General features: G+C 56.1%; 6 protein-coding genes across 6 annotated transcripts; 4 read left to right on the forward strand and 2 right to left on the reverse strand.

Annotated features, from left to right (window-relative positions):
* Positions 1 to 6: 6 nt before the first annotated feature.
* CH63R_05753 (Frg1-like family protein) lies at positions 7 to 892 on the reverse strand (the record flags this gene model as incomplete). The annotated part of the gene is made up of 2 exons (XM_018300728.1): positions 7 to 439; positions 498 to 892. The coding sequence occupies 2 exons, from the start codon at positions 890 to 892 to the stop codon at positions 7 to 9; spliced, it is 828 nt and encodes a 275-aa protein (XP_018158578.1).
* Positions 893 to 1240: 348 nt separating this feature from the next.
* CH63R_05754 (uncharacterized protein) lies at positions 1241 to 2010 on the forward strand (the record flags this gene model as incomplete). The annotated part of the gene is given in 3 exon segments (XM_018300729.1): positions 1241 to 1292; positions 1310 to 1507; positions 1559 to 2010. The coding sequence occupies 3 exon segments, from the start codon at positions 1241 to 1243 to the stop codon at positions 2008 to 2010; spliced, it is 702 nt and encodes a 233-aa protein (XP_018158579.1).
* Positions 2011 to 2112: 102 nt separating this feature from the next.
* CH63R_05755 (uncharacterized protein) lies at positions 2113 to 2511 on the forward strand (the record flags this gene model as incomplete). The annotated part of the gene is made up of 1 exon (XM_018300730.1): positions 2113 to 2511. One exon carries the CDS (start codon positions 2113 to 2115, stop codon positions 2509 to 2511), a length of 399 nt encoding a protein of 132 aa, XP_018158580.1.
* An 811-nt stretch (positions 2512 to 3322) lies between these two features.
* On the forward strand, positions 3323 to 3991 carry CH63R_05756 (uncharacterized protein; the record flags this gene model as incomplete). Its single annotated transcript, XM_018300731.1, has 1 exon — positions 3323 to 3991. The coding sequence occupies one exon, from the start codon at positions 3323 to 3325 to the stop codon at positions 3989 to 3991; it is 669 nt and encodes a 222-aa protein (XP_018158581.1).
* A 502-nt stretch (positions 3992 to 4493) lies between these two features.
* CH63R_05757 (uncharacterized protein) lies at positions 4494 to 5649 on the forward strand (the record flags this gene model as incomplete). The annotated part of the gene is made up of 3 exons (XM_018300732.1): positions 4494 to 4716; positions 4861 to 4989; positions 5180 to 5649. 3 exons carry the CDS (start codon positions 4494 to 4496, stop codon positions 5647 to 5649), a joined length of 822 nt encoding a protein of 273 aa, XP_018158582.1.
* A 3368-nt stretch (positions 5650 to 9017) lies between these two features.
* CH63R_05758 (C6 finger domain-containing protein) lies at positions 9018 to 12121 on the reverse strand (the record flags this gene model as incomplete). The annotated part of the gene is made up of 7 exons (XM_018300733.1): positions 9018 to 9327; positions 9382 to 10507; positions 10559 to 10840; positions 10892 to 11239; positions 11297 to 11839; positions 11903 to 11947; positions 12019 to 12121. The coding sequence occupies 7 exons, from the start codon at positions 12119 to 12121 to the stop codon at positions 9018 to 9020; spliced, it is 2757 nt and encodes a 918-aa protein (XP_018158583.1).
* Between the last annotated feature and the right edge of the window lie 1942 nt (positions 12122 to 14063).

A 14063-nucleotide genomic window follows, 5' to 3' on the forward strand; every position in this document is an offset into this window, starting at 1 on the left:
GAGCTCTTAGCCATACTTGTCATGTTTGCCCTTGACCTTCAACATGAGCAGCTGTTCATGGTAGTCGCCCTCCCTCCTCGCCCTCTTCAGCTTCCTCACTTCGTCGTCCTCCAGCCTGCGGCCCACAGCCTCCTCGAGCTCCTTGCGACTGATCTTCTCCTTTGCCTTCTCCTCCTTGCTCGCCTTTAGTCGCGGCTTGAACCTCGCCTGCATCCGGATGCGCCAGGTGGTATTGAACGTAATGGAATCCTCGTCGCCTCGGACATCATGCGACGTGACGTTGGGCTTCGGTGGCTTGATCACAAGGAAAGTGTCGCGCAGGGTCTGGATCTGGAACGTGCCGGGTGTGCCCGCTGTCACAATGATGTTGAACGATTCGAGCGGCGAGACCGCGGCCGAAGTCGCAGACAAGACGCCGTTTTTGTCGCACCCGAGGTACCTGCCGTGTGTTAGAGCCCATGCTCCTATTGGCAACATGCCAGACCTTTGACACTTACTGTCCGTGGTGGCCCTTGAATCTGAATTGTTCCGTCCCGGCTATCCTGTTCGCGACCCAAACTTGTCGCACGTCGTGTGGCTCCGCTGTCGCCGGGTTCGCGTCGACAATGTTCTCAATGCCCAACGTAAACACCTTACCGACGGCATCGCACGCCAGCGCCGTAGGAGGGTCTGTCGGCAGGACGAACATGACGGGACCAACGACATCCGCCACAGCGTCGGCAGACACCCAGCTGTCGTCGTCATCGTCGGCGTTCACGTTCGCATTCTGTCCCGTGGCGCCGCTGGCGCGGGCAACGTCACCACCTTGGACATCACGCTCCTGCGCCTCAGCATCGGTGCGCTTTCTCTTCTTGGGCTTCTTGTCGCCCTTGAACGACAGGGGCTTCACCATCGTCGACTTTTCTCTCGTGTTTGGCGTCCTGCTCGAGAGGGGCCTTGACTAGGAAGGTGGCTTGCTGATGGTACACGATTTTCGGCGATAACCGGCGGTTTCCAATGCTGAGTGGTGCTGGAGCTACAACGTAAACTGGCGATGGGATGCTCCAATCCGGGGCGAGGGTGCTATGTTGATTATATAAGCTTTCAGCAGTGTCCCCTCCCCCACCTTGGGTGTACCTGGTGTCTACCTAGGTAGCAGGGAGCAACGCGCCATCTTGTCGATACAGACATGGTCTGAATGTTGCCTGGCTCATTCCATTCACTCACGAAAGTATAGAATTTGTTTCTCTATAGATTCACAATGGTTCAACTTGCACAGCCTGTTGTTGTGTCGCTCAACGACCTCAGACAGGGTAGGTCAATCCCACAGCTTCGCAGGCTCTGGGCAACGACTTACATGCGACATATGTTATAGGCAACATTCCCTTTGAGACTCTCAAGGAGGCTTTTGGGCCGGAGTCGCTGGGGATATTAGTAGTGAAAGACATCCCCCCCGAATTTACCCACTTGAGGCACCAGACATTGTCGTATGCTTCTTACTTGGGTAACCTGCCCGAACAAGAGCTGAGTGTGTGAATGAAACCCACCCTGCCGGAGCATTTTGCTTACAGATGACTAGAAAAGCTCGAGAATGAGAAGGCTAAATACCTGACGGGGTGGTCGCTGGGGAAAGAAACACTCAAGAGTGGCCAAGTTGACACGTTCAAGGGTTCGTACTATGCCAACTGTGCGTTCTACGTCGATGCTACCCTCGACTGCGCCAAGTCAACCGCCGAGTTTAACACGGATAACTTCCCCGAGTACCTGTCGCCCAACGTATGGCCAGCTCAGGCTATACTTCCCGGTTTCAAGCCCAACCTCGAGAGCCTTTGTCGGGTCATCATCGACACGGCTGTCCTCGTTGCGCGGGCATGCGACAAATACGCCGAATCCGAAATCCAGACATACCCCAAGGGGTACCTGGAGCATGTCGTGAGCACCTCGAATACGACGAAGGCGCGCCTGTTGCACTACTACCCGCAAACCCAAGAAGCGCTCTCCAAAATGGGTGCCGCCGACGATGACTGGTAACACCAAATCCAGCCACGGATAACGTCACAGATATACAGCTGACACATAAGAAGGTGCAGCGTCCATGTCGACCACGGGTGTCTTACTGGCTTGACGTCGGCTATGTTTATTGACGAAAAGGATACCTCGACTGCGATACCGGAAATCACAAACGACACATCGGCGAGCCTGCCACCGCTCGCTGAGCTAGCAGCGTCACCCGACGCCGCCGCCGGGCTGTACATCCACTCGAGAACGGGGGAGACGGTGCAGGTGAAGATCCCGCGGGATTGCATCGCCTTCCAGACAGGAGAAGCCCTCGAGCGCATCACGGGCGGTAGGTTCAAGGCGGTGCCGCACTTCGTGAGGGGCGTCAGGGCGTCGGTGAGTGACGGCCGGGTGGCGCGCAACACGCTGGCCGTCTTCACTCAACCGAACCTCGGCGAAGAGGTCGATATTGAGCAGCACATAACGTTTGGCGAGTTCGCGCGGGGCATCGTCGCTAAGAACACGGTTGCATAGAGTATTTGCCCTGAGTGAGCGATGACGGTCCTGGAAGACGAGAAAGTGGAAGGAGGTACAATACAAGACGTCTGCCTGTTCGTTGCTCCGACATCGTTGAGGTCGTAAGATAATAATGAAAGAATGACAATAACCAACTCTGTGGATGGATTTGTCAAAAACAAAATCGGGGCCAATCAATCGGTCGTCATCCCGAACAAAAGACCAGTAAGTGTCGGGAGCGGGAGTCCCGGAGCACGGTACATGCCTCGGCTCGACGACAGATGCTCTGAGATGGAAACTCGGAGCCGTGAAAATTCCAAATCCATATGCCTCGAAGGGGTTTTTTTTTTTCTTTCTTTGCCTAGTCATTCGTCTCTGAGGATAGCGCGATGACGTTGGTGGAATTGCGCAATGTGATCTGTCTGTGTCTTGTGCTCAGTCAGCTCAGTCAGCAACAATTTTCGTGATCGCTTGCATCATGATTTCACACAGCTTCACGTATCGGCAGCTGGGGCGAGGGACAACTCTATCAAAGAATCGGAGCAACCCCGCCCCCACCTGCTCCAATGGGAGTGGTTCTTGGTCATCACTCAGAGCTGCTGCCGCACCACCGTCTCTGCACGATAACCATCGAAGCTCCATGAAGCTCCCCTCGCAAGCCATATTAAGCCTGAATCGGCGCCGCCTTGTTGTCGACTTTTCTTCTCCCATCCCACCACTCACATTCTTGACGAAATCCTCATTCGCCGGCAGGACCGCCGCACTCCCAACCCACCATCGCCAGCTCAGTACAACCCGGCCGTTCGGATTCCATCTCACACCACCCACAATGGCCGTCCCACCCAAGTTCGCGGCCCACAAGCTCACATTCGGACCTCCTAAGTCCCTCGCCAATGGCAACCCGGCAGGCGGCATCCCTTCGCAACCCCACACGCTCGAGCTCTACCTCGACTACGTCTGCCCCTTCTCGGCGAAGCAGTTCAACACATTCTACAATGACGTCGTGCCCGCCGTCCGCGCAAACCCAGCTTGGGCGTCCAACCTCGAGGTCATCTTCCGCCAGCAGGTCCAGCCGTGGCACCCGTCGAGTACGCTCGTACACGAGTCGGCCGTCGCCGTGATCAAGGTGGCGCCGCACAAGTTCTGGGAGTATAGCGACGCGCTCTTCAAGGCGCAGAAGGACTACTTTGACGCAAACGTCGTCAACGAGCTGCGCAACGACACGTACCGACGCCTGGCCAGGCTCGCGGGCTCCGTGGGCGTCGACGAGGATGAGGTGCTGCGGCTACTGCTGGTGTCAGACAAGCCCGACAGCGAGGGCGCGCTCAACGTCGGCAACGGCGTGACCAACGACTTCAAGGTGCTCATCAAGCTCGCACGGCTGACGGGCGTGCACGTCAGCCCGACGGTGCTATTTGATGGGTACCCGAACAACGAGATCAGTTCTGGCTGGACACTGGATCAGTGGAAGGAGTGGCTGCAGAAGAACATTGTCTGACTGGAAGGTCCGCGGGACGCAATTCGGGAGCATCGGCTCTGAGGAAGAACGATACCGACAACCACACTGTATGTGTTAGTGGTCACCTGGCAGGCTATAGAACGGGGGGGTACTACCTAGGTCCTGACGGGTTCGGCGGGTCTCTAGTCGCGTCTAGTCCGTAACAGTCCGCAATTGAAAACTTGCAAGATCAAATCCCCCATGCCCTGGAATGTCGGTTCGAAGCTCATTGTGACACTGTTAGTCCTTGTAAAGCGTCGGCTTTTAAACATGAGGGAATAGTTGTGTAGGACGCCGGCGAACCAAGTCACGTCACGTAACGGAGACCAGAAAAATCAGGACAGGACAGGCAGGGTCAGTGCTGTGCATGCAGTGGCCTTCATCCACCACGGCTTCTCATCTCATCTCATCAAACTCTCCCTAACCTAATCCACTCACTCACAACCACCGCCCTTCGTCACACGCCCGCACTTCTCCCCCGAACCCCCGGGACTGCATCACAATGTCCCTCATCCGCCTCATCATACGCACCGCGCCGCCGACAACACAGTCCATCCCCTCCCTACGGCTATTCACGCTCCGTCCTCTACTCCGAAAATCTCTTCAACCCCGTCAGCCATGTAGTCCGAGGCGGCCTTTCGCCTCCGCCGCCCCGAATCCCGCCCCCCGGACCGCAACATCAAACCCGACCGGCGCCGGGGGCTCTGCCCGGACCGGAAACCCTCGTACGTATCTCCTCACCCGTTATTCACCGTGCATACCGGTTTCCCCGCGATACGGGGCCGGCCGAGCGTTCCCTCGTCCGCCGTTTGACAAGCAGCTGACTTGATGGACAGAACTGCCCGAGAGACTGCTTATATACCACTCAGGCACCGGCCGCACAGCCTTCCTAGCTTTTTGGAAGATCACGAGTGTCTTCTCGTGCGCCTTTTTCTGCCTCGTCGCCGCGCCCAGCTACATCCGCGCCGAGGACAAGACCCTCGTACAGGCAACAGGATGTAAGCCGTTCCCCCCATTTGCTCATGTGTCCTCTTAGCCCATTCGCGCCCCCCAATCTCGAGCCCGGCCTCATCATCTTCCTCGCCCTGTCACACACCACACCTTGAGTCATCTCACTCTCGCTTCTACTCCCTGATTGGTATCCAGTTATGTGGACGTGCCTTGCCGACCCAGACTAAAATTGACCAGTGGCCGCCTGCGGCATCATCCCCCTCCTCTTCGTCGCCTACACCTCGGCCCCCTTCGTTACCTACATCTATCTCCGTCTGCCCCCCTACGCACGGCAGTCCCGCGCCCTCCTCGAACGCTACGTCCGCACTCTCCCGCCGACGGCCCAGCTCGAGATTGGCACCATGGGCCTCGCCACGCGGCCCCGAACGACCCTCGTCACGGCCGCCGACCTCCGCCCCGTCACGTCGGGAGCCGCGGGGGGGAGCCTCGCAGCGCGTCTCGGCCTCGTCACGCACGTCCGCGACGTCTCCGCGCTCACGGCGAAGCGTAAGTGGCACCACTACCGTCCCGTGAGTCAGTTCGGCATCCGCGAAGACATCGCGACCTCCGGCGGTGGCAGCAAGAGCAGCGGCAAGGGCGCCAGCTACGGCGTAAAGGATGGCTGGGTCTGGACCATTGTCCGCGAGTCGTTGGGTAAGCGCAAGTAAGTTGTTGGTTGGTCGCGATACCCAAGATCCCCGCCGCGGCCAGCAAGGGTGGTATTATGTACGATTCAAGCAGAAAAAAAGGTGAGCGTAGGGATTCGTATACAAAGTATACTTGGGAGGGTCTCGATCCAGAGAAGAAGAAATGGGGGGGGGGGGGGGGGGGGGGGGGGGTGCTATGAAGGAAGACTGCGCGGCTTGCGAATGTTTCTTTGATTAACCATGGGTCTCGGCCGTGCGGCAAACATCCCCCTGTAGAATTGTTTCGAGAGCAACCTACGGTAACAGCAACTCAACATTCAAAGCAACATGCATTAACGGACCCCCGTCTGTCCCCCAATAAGACGCACATTCACACTAGTCATACACTTAGCCACGGTCCATTGACTGCACGGAACGAACCCCGTGTTATGGATGCTTCGCCGGTACCTCAACGTCAGGAGGCGACGGCCGGGTTGGTCCATGTCTCTTTGAAATGCTGTCGCCGAGGACATGTCGTCGCCCCGTATCGTCCCCGTACCGCCGCCGTCGCCGCCGTCGCCGCTTGCTGACAAACCATTTACTTCACGATCCGCAAACCAGCTTCTTCCCTGTCCGTACAATAGCTGCCAGCCAAATCCCTTGCAGAAAACTGCGCGCCACACGCTTTACGTCTACTGGACTGGGGAGGGCGTTTTTTTCTTCCCTGTTTACTCATTCTTTGGGATCTTGGTGCCTCAGCACAGCTCCCACCGCCACACGTCACGCATTTCTGCGCTGCGCACCCTCCTTTCCACCGACGCCGACCGACCCCGCCGCCGCCGCAACGGCGTCCTGTACTCGGATCCCGCGCCGAACTAACACCCCGAAATGCACCGACATCCCATCGTTCGGTTACGGCGCCAAGGCCTGTTAGGAGGCAAATTTGATAATGCCTTCCATGCCTACCCTTCCTCGCTTATAAAACTGGTAACCCTTCACCCTCCCCAAAGGCATGTAGTACCTAGTACCCTGTCAGGAAAAACAGCCCAGGATACTACTGCGCGGAGTCTATGTCAAAGGCATAAGTATAGGTACCCAGAAATGCATGCAATTGACGAGGGGGGGCGAACCACACGTGCGCAGCGGAGGAGGGTTTTTGGTTAGGTGTGTCACGTTTCACAGTTGTTGACTCAAAGTCCGAAACTCACCAAATCTACCAGCCCTACTGAATACTGACATGTACGATGTATGCGCACACGTCAATCAATCCCATACAGTCGGCCACGCCGAACACACAAAACGAGAGCAGGGAAGCCCGTTGGGTCAGTGCATCTGTTCGGTTTCCAGAAAAGAAACAAAAGACGGGACGAGAAAAGAGGAGAGGGAAGGAAACGTCGGCCTGCTGGTGGTCAGCAGGGACGAGATGAAGGCAATTGAGGATACTAACAATACCTGCTGCATCCCAGAATACTTACTTCCCCCCCTGACCCCTCTTCTCATCCCGTTACCCCCCCCCCTCTCCAACCTTCATCCGCCACATGCCGCGCATTCATTCTACCCCATCAGCGATACCAGGACCCGGTCTGGCGATGCGGCGAGATGTAATGTCCGTTGGCAGCACATGCGCCATCGGGAAAAGCGTGTGCAGTCCCAAACTCTAAAGCCACCTAGAGGGGTACGGATCCTCAAGATCATCGGGGCGGGAGAACGCCGGGCAAACCTAGCCAGATGCTGTCAAGCCTGTTCATTGTCGCCCAATCTCGCGTCGTGGACGTCTCCAACAACGTGCCATCGCCGTACATGCCCGGTCCTGGCCCACGAAACGCGAAGCAGAGATCCCCATGCCACGGCTTTCACGCCCATCATCGCTCAACGCCGATCAGACCCAAAGCCACCCACCGATTGATTGTACGATGTACATGGACTGTTCTCGACCTGCACATCAATTCATGCCCGCTTTTGTTCGATGCAGTAAACCCCTCCCCTCCTCCCTGACTTTGGGGCACCCAGAGAGACACAGCAAACCGAAGCGGCATCGAAACAAGCCTCACAACGGCCACCCGAAAACGAAGCTTCGACTACCCGTATCAACACTACAGCACATCATACCCGCTGCTGCGATTTTCGGCCTTGAAGGATTTGAGACATCCTCAAGGGTCTTCAGTCGGATCGACTCCACATATCTACCAGTCTCCTCCGTTCGCAGTTGCCCGAGTAAAGTACCCCGACATCCGACTCCCGGCTTCCGCGCCGCATTCTGTATCCATCTGGCCTCTGCGGCGTCCCTTACCCCCCTGGGCGGGATGCCAACAGCTCAAACAAATCCCTACCACCAGGTCAACCGCCATCATCAGCACCAGGTATTCGTACGTGCCCCTATCAGCTGGCTCGGTTTCCCTCGCCGCCGCCAAATCTAATTTAATTGCTTTGCGACGCCCAAGGCGGTAAGGGGGGAACGAAAATGCCTGTGCAGGACGTCCACGCTGAATTTGAGACCATCTGCTTACGCAGAGTTCCCTGGGTCGTGGAACTGCGGCTAAGGACCCGGGAACGTATTCAACATCCTATGCCGTGACTAATTACCTCGGTTCTCCGAGTCAAACTCCTTCTGGCTCGTCTGCTGCCTTGCTCAAACCTACATACAGCAGCCATTGCCTGGCTCAACATATATACGCCCTCTCTTCTCTGTGAAAGTCACTGCGTCATTAAGTCGGCATGTGTGCAGAAGGTGGTATCATGTCCAGATTGGCCGGCCTACTCGTAGAAACACCAATTCTTCACACTCTCCTTCTTCTCGTACAGGTACTTTTTGGGGGACCTTCCATGAGTGAACAAAAAGTGAGCAAGTCTCCTCGTTTCAAATGTCAAGGTGCGCGCTGTCCTGTCCCTACGCCGAGCCAGACTATGCCGCGTAGTCTCCGTCGAAACATGCCAAATATAGAAATACAGTCCATGAGTACAGGTACAGGCCCGGGACACCCGCCTCGCCTGACTTTTTCCCATCCCAGAACGCCTCTTGACAGCTCCGGCCTCAATCGGAAGAATGCTTCTGAAGGGCATGAGTGACGCCGGCGCCCGACATGGAGCTTCATTCGTTTTCCTCCCCTCCTCATTTTCATCGTTATCGTGTACATGTATTCGTCGCGAGAATAAAAAGGTGTATAGGGCGAGTAGGAGCCGTGAGAGCCGCGAGAGCCAAGAATCCAATGTATGTACGTGTGGCTCGGTGCTGCCTGGGTATGGGTGACCTTTTCGATGTGCCCCTTGTTTCGCGGCAGAGGCACACCCACCCGCCAAGCCGCAAAAATATGCTGTGTGAACCAGTGGATGGTCATCGCTGTGCCAAAGTTGCGACACCAGGTAACCGGTGTTATGTTAGGTAGCTTTGCAAATATCAATTTGTAAACGGCTCATCGCCGCTTCATCACAGGGCCACTGCCATCGTAGTCCCAGCCCCGCTTGAGACCGCCTTCGTAGACACTGGCCACGGACTCCTGCCACATTGCTGGCGAAACAAACGTTTGCACTGGAGCGGCTGAGTACTGTTGCGCCATTTGCTGAGAGACCACTGGTAGAGTGGCGTTGACAGCCTGAATGTCTTGTAGAGACGGGGCTTCGGGTGCACCTGAAGACGGAGAAACACTAAGCGAATTGGACTGGGGAGGCAGCGTCGAAGGCTGTGGTTGGACCTGAGGCGTACCGAAAGACGTGTTCCATTGCCTTGAAAACTCCGTTAGCCCATCATTCCGCCAACGTAGGCGGCAGCTGACTTACTCAAAGATGCGTGCGGGGTTCCAGGCCGGCGCGTCTGACAGTGGCATTGACTGTTGCATCCCCGGCGCTTGGGAACCTTGGTGGGCCATCATGACGAGTGACTGTATAGCAGGCGAGTCACTCTTGGTATCCACAGGCCCGGCAGAAATAGGAGGTGTAATGGGATGGCTGGTGTAACTGACTTGGGAGTGCTGAAGGTTCTGGGTATCCAGCTGTTGGTCCAAAGACGCAGCGCGAGCCATGCCGGGCCTGTAGCCCCGGGGAGGGCTGGAATGGTTGGAGGATTGGGGACTGCCGTAGGGGAAGCTTGGCTTAAGCACAAAGGGTTTCCTGACATCAGCAGAAAACGCTTCGCGTACCGCATCGACTTGCTTCTGAAGATCCGCCATCGGCCAAATCGACATGACCTTCTCGAGAACTCGCATGTGCCGCGTGAAGAACTCGCGGGCATCAGTGTTCAAATCGGGATCTGGAGAGACAACCGCCACCTGCCACGCCACCAAGTTAAAAAAATTTCCACGGATACAAGATGAAGAATGGCAACCCACCAGGTGCAGAACAATGCAACAAAGTCCGCAGTATACGGTGAAACTGAACCCACGGAGCATGCACTGCAGACCGGGAAATCCAAAGGAATTCAGAACCGCTTCCTGCAACCGACACAGAGCCTTGGCTGCGGAGTAGCAAATCATCATGTGCTGTTTCCACTGACCATCCTGGCCATTGGGATCGAGGAAATTGAGCTGGGGTCGATGAAGGAGAATCAACGTCAGGTAGTAGTAGGAGTGCAGGTTTCCGATGTATGGCGACGAAAGCCATGGCGGGGAACCATCCGGGGGGAAAGTGACCGAGAGATCCGCGGGAAGGTCGTTCAACCAAGAATTGAGGGCCGGGTTGAGCTGCACAAATTCGGGATCAACGCCCCAGTCCTTCGTCTTCTTCTTCTTCAGGCGGCCGTAGGCTGTGTTCATGCGGCTGACGTTACGAACGATTCTTGCAAAGTAGGTGAAGTTCCGAGTAGTGTGATATTCGGAGTCATCGCCTCCCGGGATGGGACGCGGAACACTGAAGTCGATGGAGTCCAGCTCAACCGCAAGATCGGTTCGACCTATGACGTTTAGCAAGCCTGCAAACTAAGGCCAAGGGTTTCTTGGTTTTGTTTTTTTAGGATACCAACCTTGAGGAGACCCAATCATGGTTTCGCAAACAAATATGGTCTGCCAAATCCTACTCTTCATCTGACATTCCAGCGAGGAGGAGCCACACGGCCGTCCTGCCTGGTGATCCGAGTAGTGCTCGTCCAAGCCGAGATCCTTGCCCATTTGGACGCACTGAACGATTGTCATCCACGAGCGGTAGTAATAGCCGCGCTTCGGTGCTGCTTCCCTAGCTTTCAGGATGAGTAACAAGGCCTGGAGGGTGCTGAGTCTCGGAACGTCCATGAAAGAGTCGGCGTGCTCTGTGATAGGTTAGCAACAGTATGGGAAAGGGGGAGATGATGGGTCTTTACTCGTTGCCAAGGCTAGCCATTGCTGTCCTTGAGCAGGATCATCGGCAAGTCTCCCTCCCATGGCGAAAAGAGCTTCGAGAATGAGAGGAGACACAGATTCCCGGTTGGTATTCCATTGGTGGTAGAACATGCTCTTGCTTAGAACAGGTATGTAGGGATGGACATGGCTGAAGAACAAGTCGAAATAATGCATGACAGTTTCATCATCGGGCATCAGTTCCGGGGGGATGCGGATTTTGAGACCGGGACCGGAAATGATGGCCGGAAGGGCGGTCTTGAAGTCCTCGGCATCTTCCACGGCTGGTTCCTCGTCATGAAGGAAAGAGGCTTTATTCCTCAGGTATGGTGCTAAACAGCCCAGTTAGTCACCGTGAACCGATGGGCGGCAAGGAAATAATGAAATACCTGTGCCTGCCTCGTTGACCTTCAATGAACCGAGAAGGTCGGCCAAATCAGATTGCTGGTAGGACCCGTCTTGGGAGTAGGTGTCGGGAGGAGAATCTGGACGCGCGCTCTGCTGGAGAGGAGGAGTAGGGAATACGTTTTGGCCGGCATAAGACTGTTCCATCATCGACATCGAGGGAGACACCGTGGTGTAGTGCATATTATGCTGGTGCGCCTGTTGTTCGGAGTAGTGGACGGGGGGGAAGACGTTGGGATCCGAATACGCGCCCTGAGCAGCATACATGGACGGGTTGGGCTTTTGACCACCGGCCATCATGGACTGTTGCTGCATGGGAGGTTGCTGGCGAAACGCGGACTGCATCTGAGAGGAACCGGCGGCGAACTCGTCCCCGGCAGGCTCGTAGGTGTCGGTGCCATCGTACTGGCCATTGGGGCGGACGCAATGGAGTTTGAGTCTGATGCACGCCGAGCAAGGCCAGGTGTTGGTGGTGGCCGCATCACATTTGATTTTCCTCCTTCTGCATCCCTCACAAGCTCTCATCACTGGAATTCATTAGTTCGTGTTCAGTTGCGCGTGGCTCAACAGCGTGGGGTACGTGAGCATACCCTTCAGCCGTTTATGGCGATTGTGTTCATCCACGAAAACATAGTCTATACACGAGTTGGTTAGACACTACTGCGTTGTATGGACAAGCCAAGGCGGGAGGCGGTGGATGGCGCACTCTTCTGGGTTTCCCTCTGAGGGTACTGCTGAGGCGCAAAGGAGAAGCTGCCCATCTGGGAGCTCTGAGGCAAGATGCGCCTCACGGACGGATCGTTGGACATGTCGAGTTGGATCGTGGTGGTTCGAGCTGTTGGAAGCGGTGAGGTTGAAGAAGTAGCCTTCGAGCGAAGAGCGGAGACAAAGGAGCGGTTGCATTCAAGCTTGTTGCTTGAATATTGGGTATGCGTAGCTGGCACCGACCGTCCCGACCTGGCCGCGCACTCGGCGGCTCTCTCGCTTTCTCACTCTCACTCACGGTGAGGCTTTCAATTCCGAAATCGTCGGCAACTAGACGACTGCGTATTGTCGAGGAAAGAGTTGCAGAGGGGAGGAAGTGGAAGGAAAAGAAAGCACCAGGAAAGCTGTGTCTCGAATTTCTCTCTGGGAGCGCGACCTGGGCTAGTAATTGTCCGGATTGGTGGGTGAGGGTGAGGGGGGTATGCGGGAGAAGGTCAAGCCTTATTATGAATGGACGACAGGTCCCGGCGTGAGGCGTGAAGGGTTGACGTGGGTAGACCTGGACGAAGAGACTACCTGGGTAAGGAACAAGATCTGGGCTGGGTACATAGGGACAGACAGGGTCATATCACTGCGCTGCTGGGGCCTAGAGGAGACCGATGTTCAAAGATGGGTGCGACAAGGAGGAACGAAGACCCAGGACAGCCTGGGGTGGGCAGAGCAGGGTAGGCTAGAACAGTGCTGTGAAGTAGAGGCGGAGAAGAGGAGTACAGGTAGAAAGAGGAGTGATAGTGCGAGAGAGCAAGTGCGTGGTGTGGTGTGGTGTCCGGGGTCGCAGGATGAAGACAGGGTTGTGTGAAGTAGTTGCAGTGTGGCTGTAGAGTAGCGTTGTGGTAGGGTGTTGGAGACAAGACGGGATCTTGGAGTGGAGAATGAATGAGGGCACCAGAGAGGGACAAAGTGAGTGGGTGGGTGAGTGAGAGCAAGAGAGAGAGAGAGAGAGAGAGAGAGAGAGAGAGAGCGCGCGGGAATGTGTGACGAGGGGTAGTAGGTGTGAATACGTGTGTGGATATGGGTGTGGGCGGGGGGGTGGGAGGTCGCGCAATGCGGCGACGGCGTGAGCGGCAACGCAGACATGCAGCAGCAGGAGCAACCCCAGGAACGGTACCAGGTGGTCCACCATACATACCTACCTTAACAAAAGCAGCAGCATCAGCACAGGTCAGGCCAGGGTTCTGCAGAGGGGACTTAGAGGAGGGGGGAACCATCAGAACAAACTGCGCATTGCATGATCGTGTCCAATTTAGGGATGGCAACGAAACACAGCAGCGTCGAGTCTTCAGTCTATCGTCCTTGCCCCTTTTACCATGTCTCGCCCCTTTGACGCAGCATACGAGTGATGTCCCTCCGCCTCTGTGCCCGAAGACATGCTTCCTGTTTACCTCGCACTCACTACCTCATATTGGCCCTGAAGTACTTCCATACAGCTCAGTGTTGGGCGCAGTGCAGTTTACACAATCTGTAATTCAGGGACCTAGGCAGGGCAGAACAGAGCCAAAGCCAGCGCCAGAGCCAGCCAGCGCCAGCCAGGGCCAGCGGGCAGGGCGGCGTCGCAAGTCGAGAAGCTAAAAGGCCTTTTTGCAGGCCGAATCTGGGCAGAGAGATGAAGGATTGGCCAGGGGGGGTGGTTCGAGCTCTCGACTCCCAAGTCTCATCCGACTGACGACGACGACGACGACGACGACGACCTACCGTCCTGTCTATTCTCGTTTACCGGGGCATGTATCTTGACAGGTTCCTGACACTGACCGTGAAATTGGATCCGGCCCGAGAGGAGGGGCGATGGCGCAGACAAAGAGAAGGAATTGATTTCTCTAGGTACGTAGGTATGCAGAGAAAGGGTGCACCGTAGATGGTGCCGATTCTGTACGAACCACTTCGACGCCCCCCACGGTACCCAGTTCGTCGACTGTACCCAAGTACACTACCTTCAAAACGATGACAACGAATGGAAGGGGAGTCCGAAGGAGAGAGAGGCGAAAGAGG

The sequence above is a fragment of the Colletotrichum higginsianum genome, chromosome 4 (assembly GCF_001672515.1).
Source record: "Colletotrichum higginsianum IMI 349063 chromosome 4, whole genome shotgun sequence".
NCBI classification, from domain to species: Eukaryota; Fungi; Ascomycota; class Sordariomycetes; order Glomerellales; family Glomerellaceae; genus Colletotrichum; species Colletotrichum higginsianum.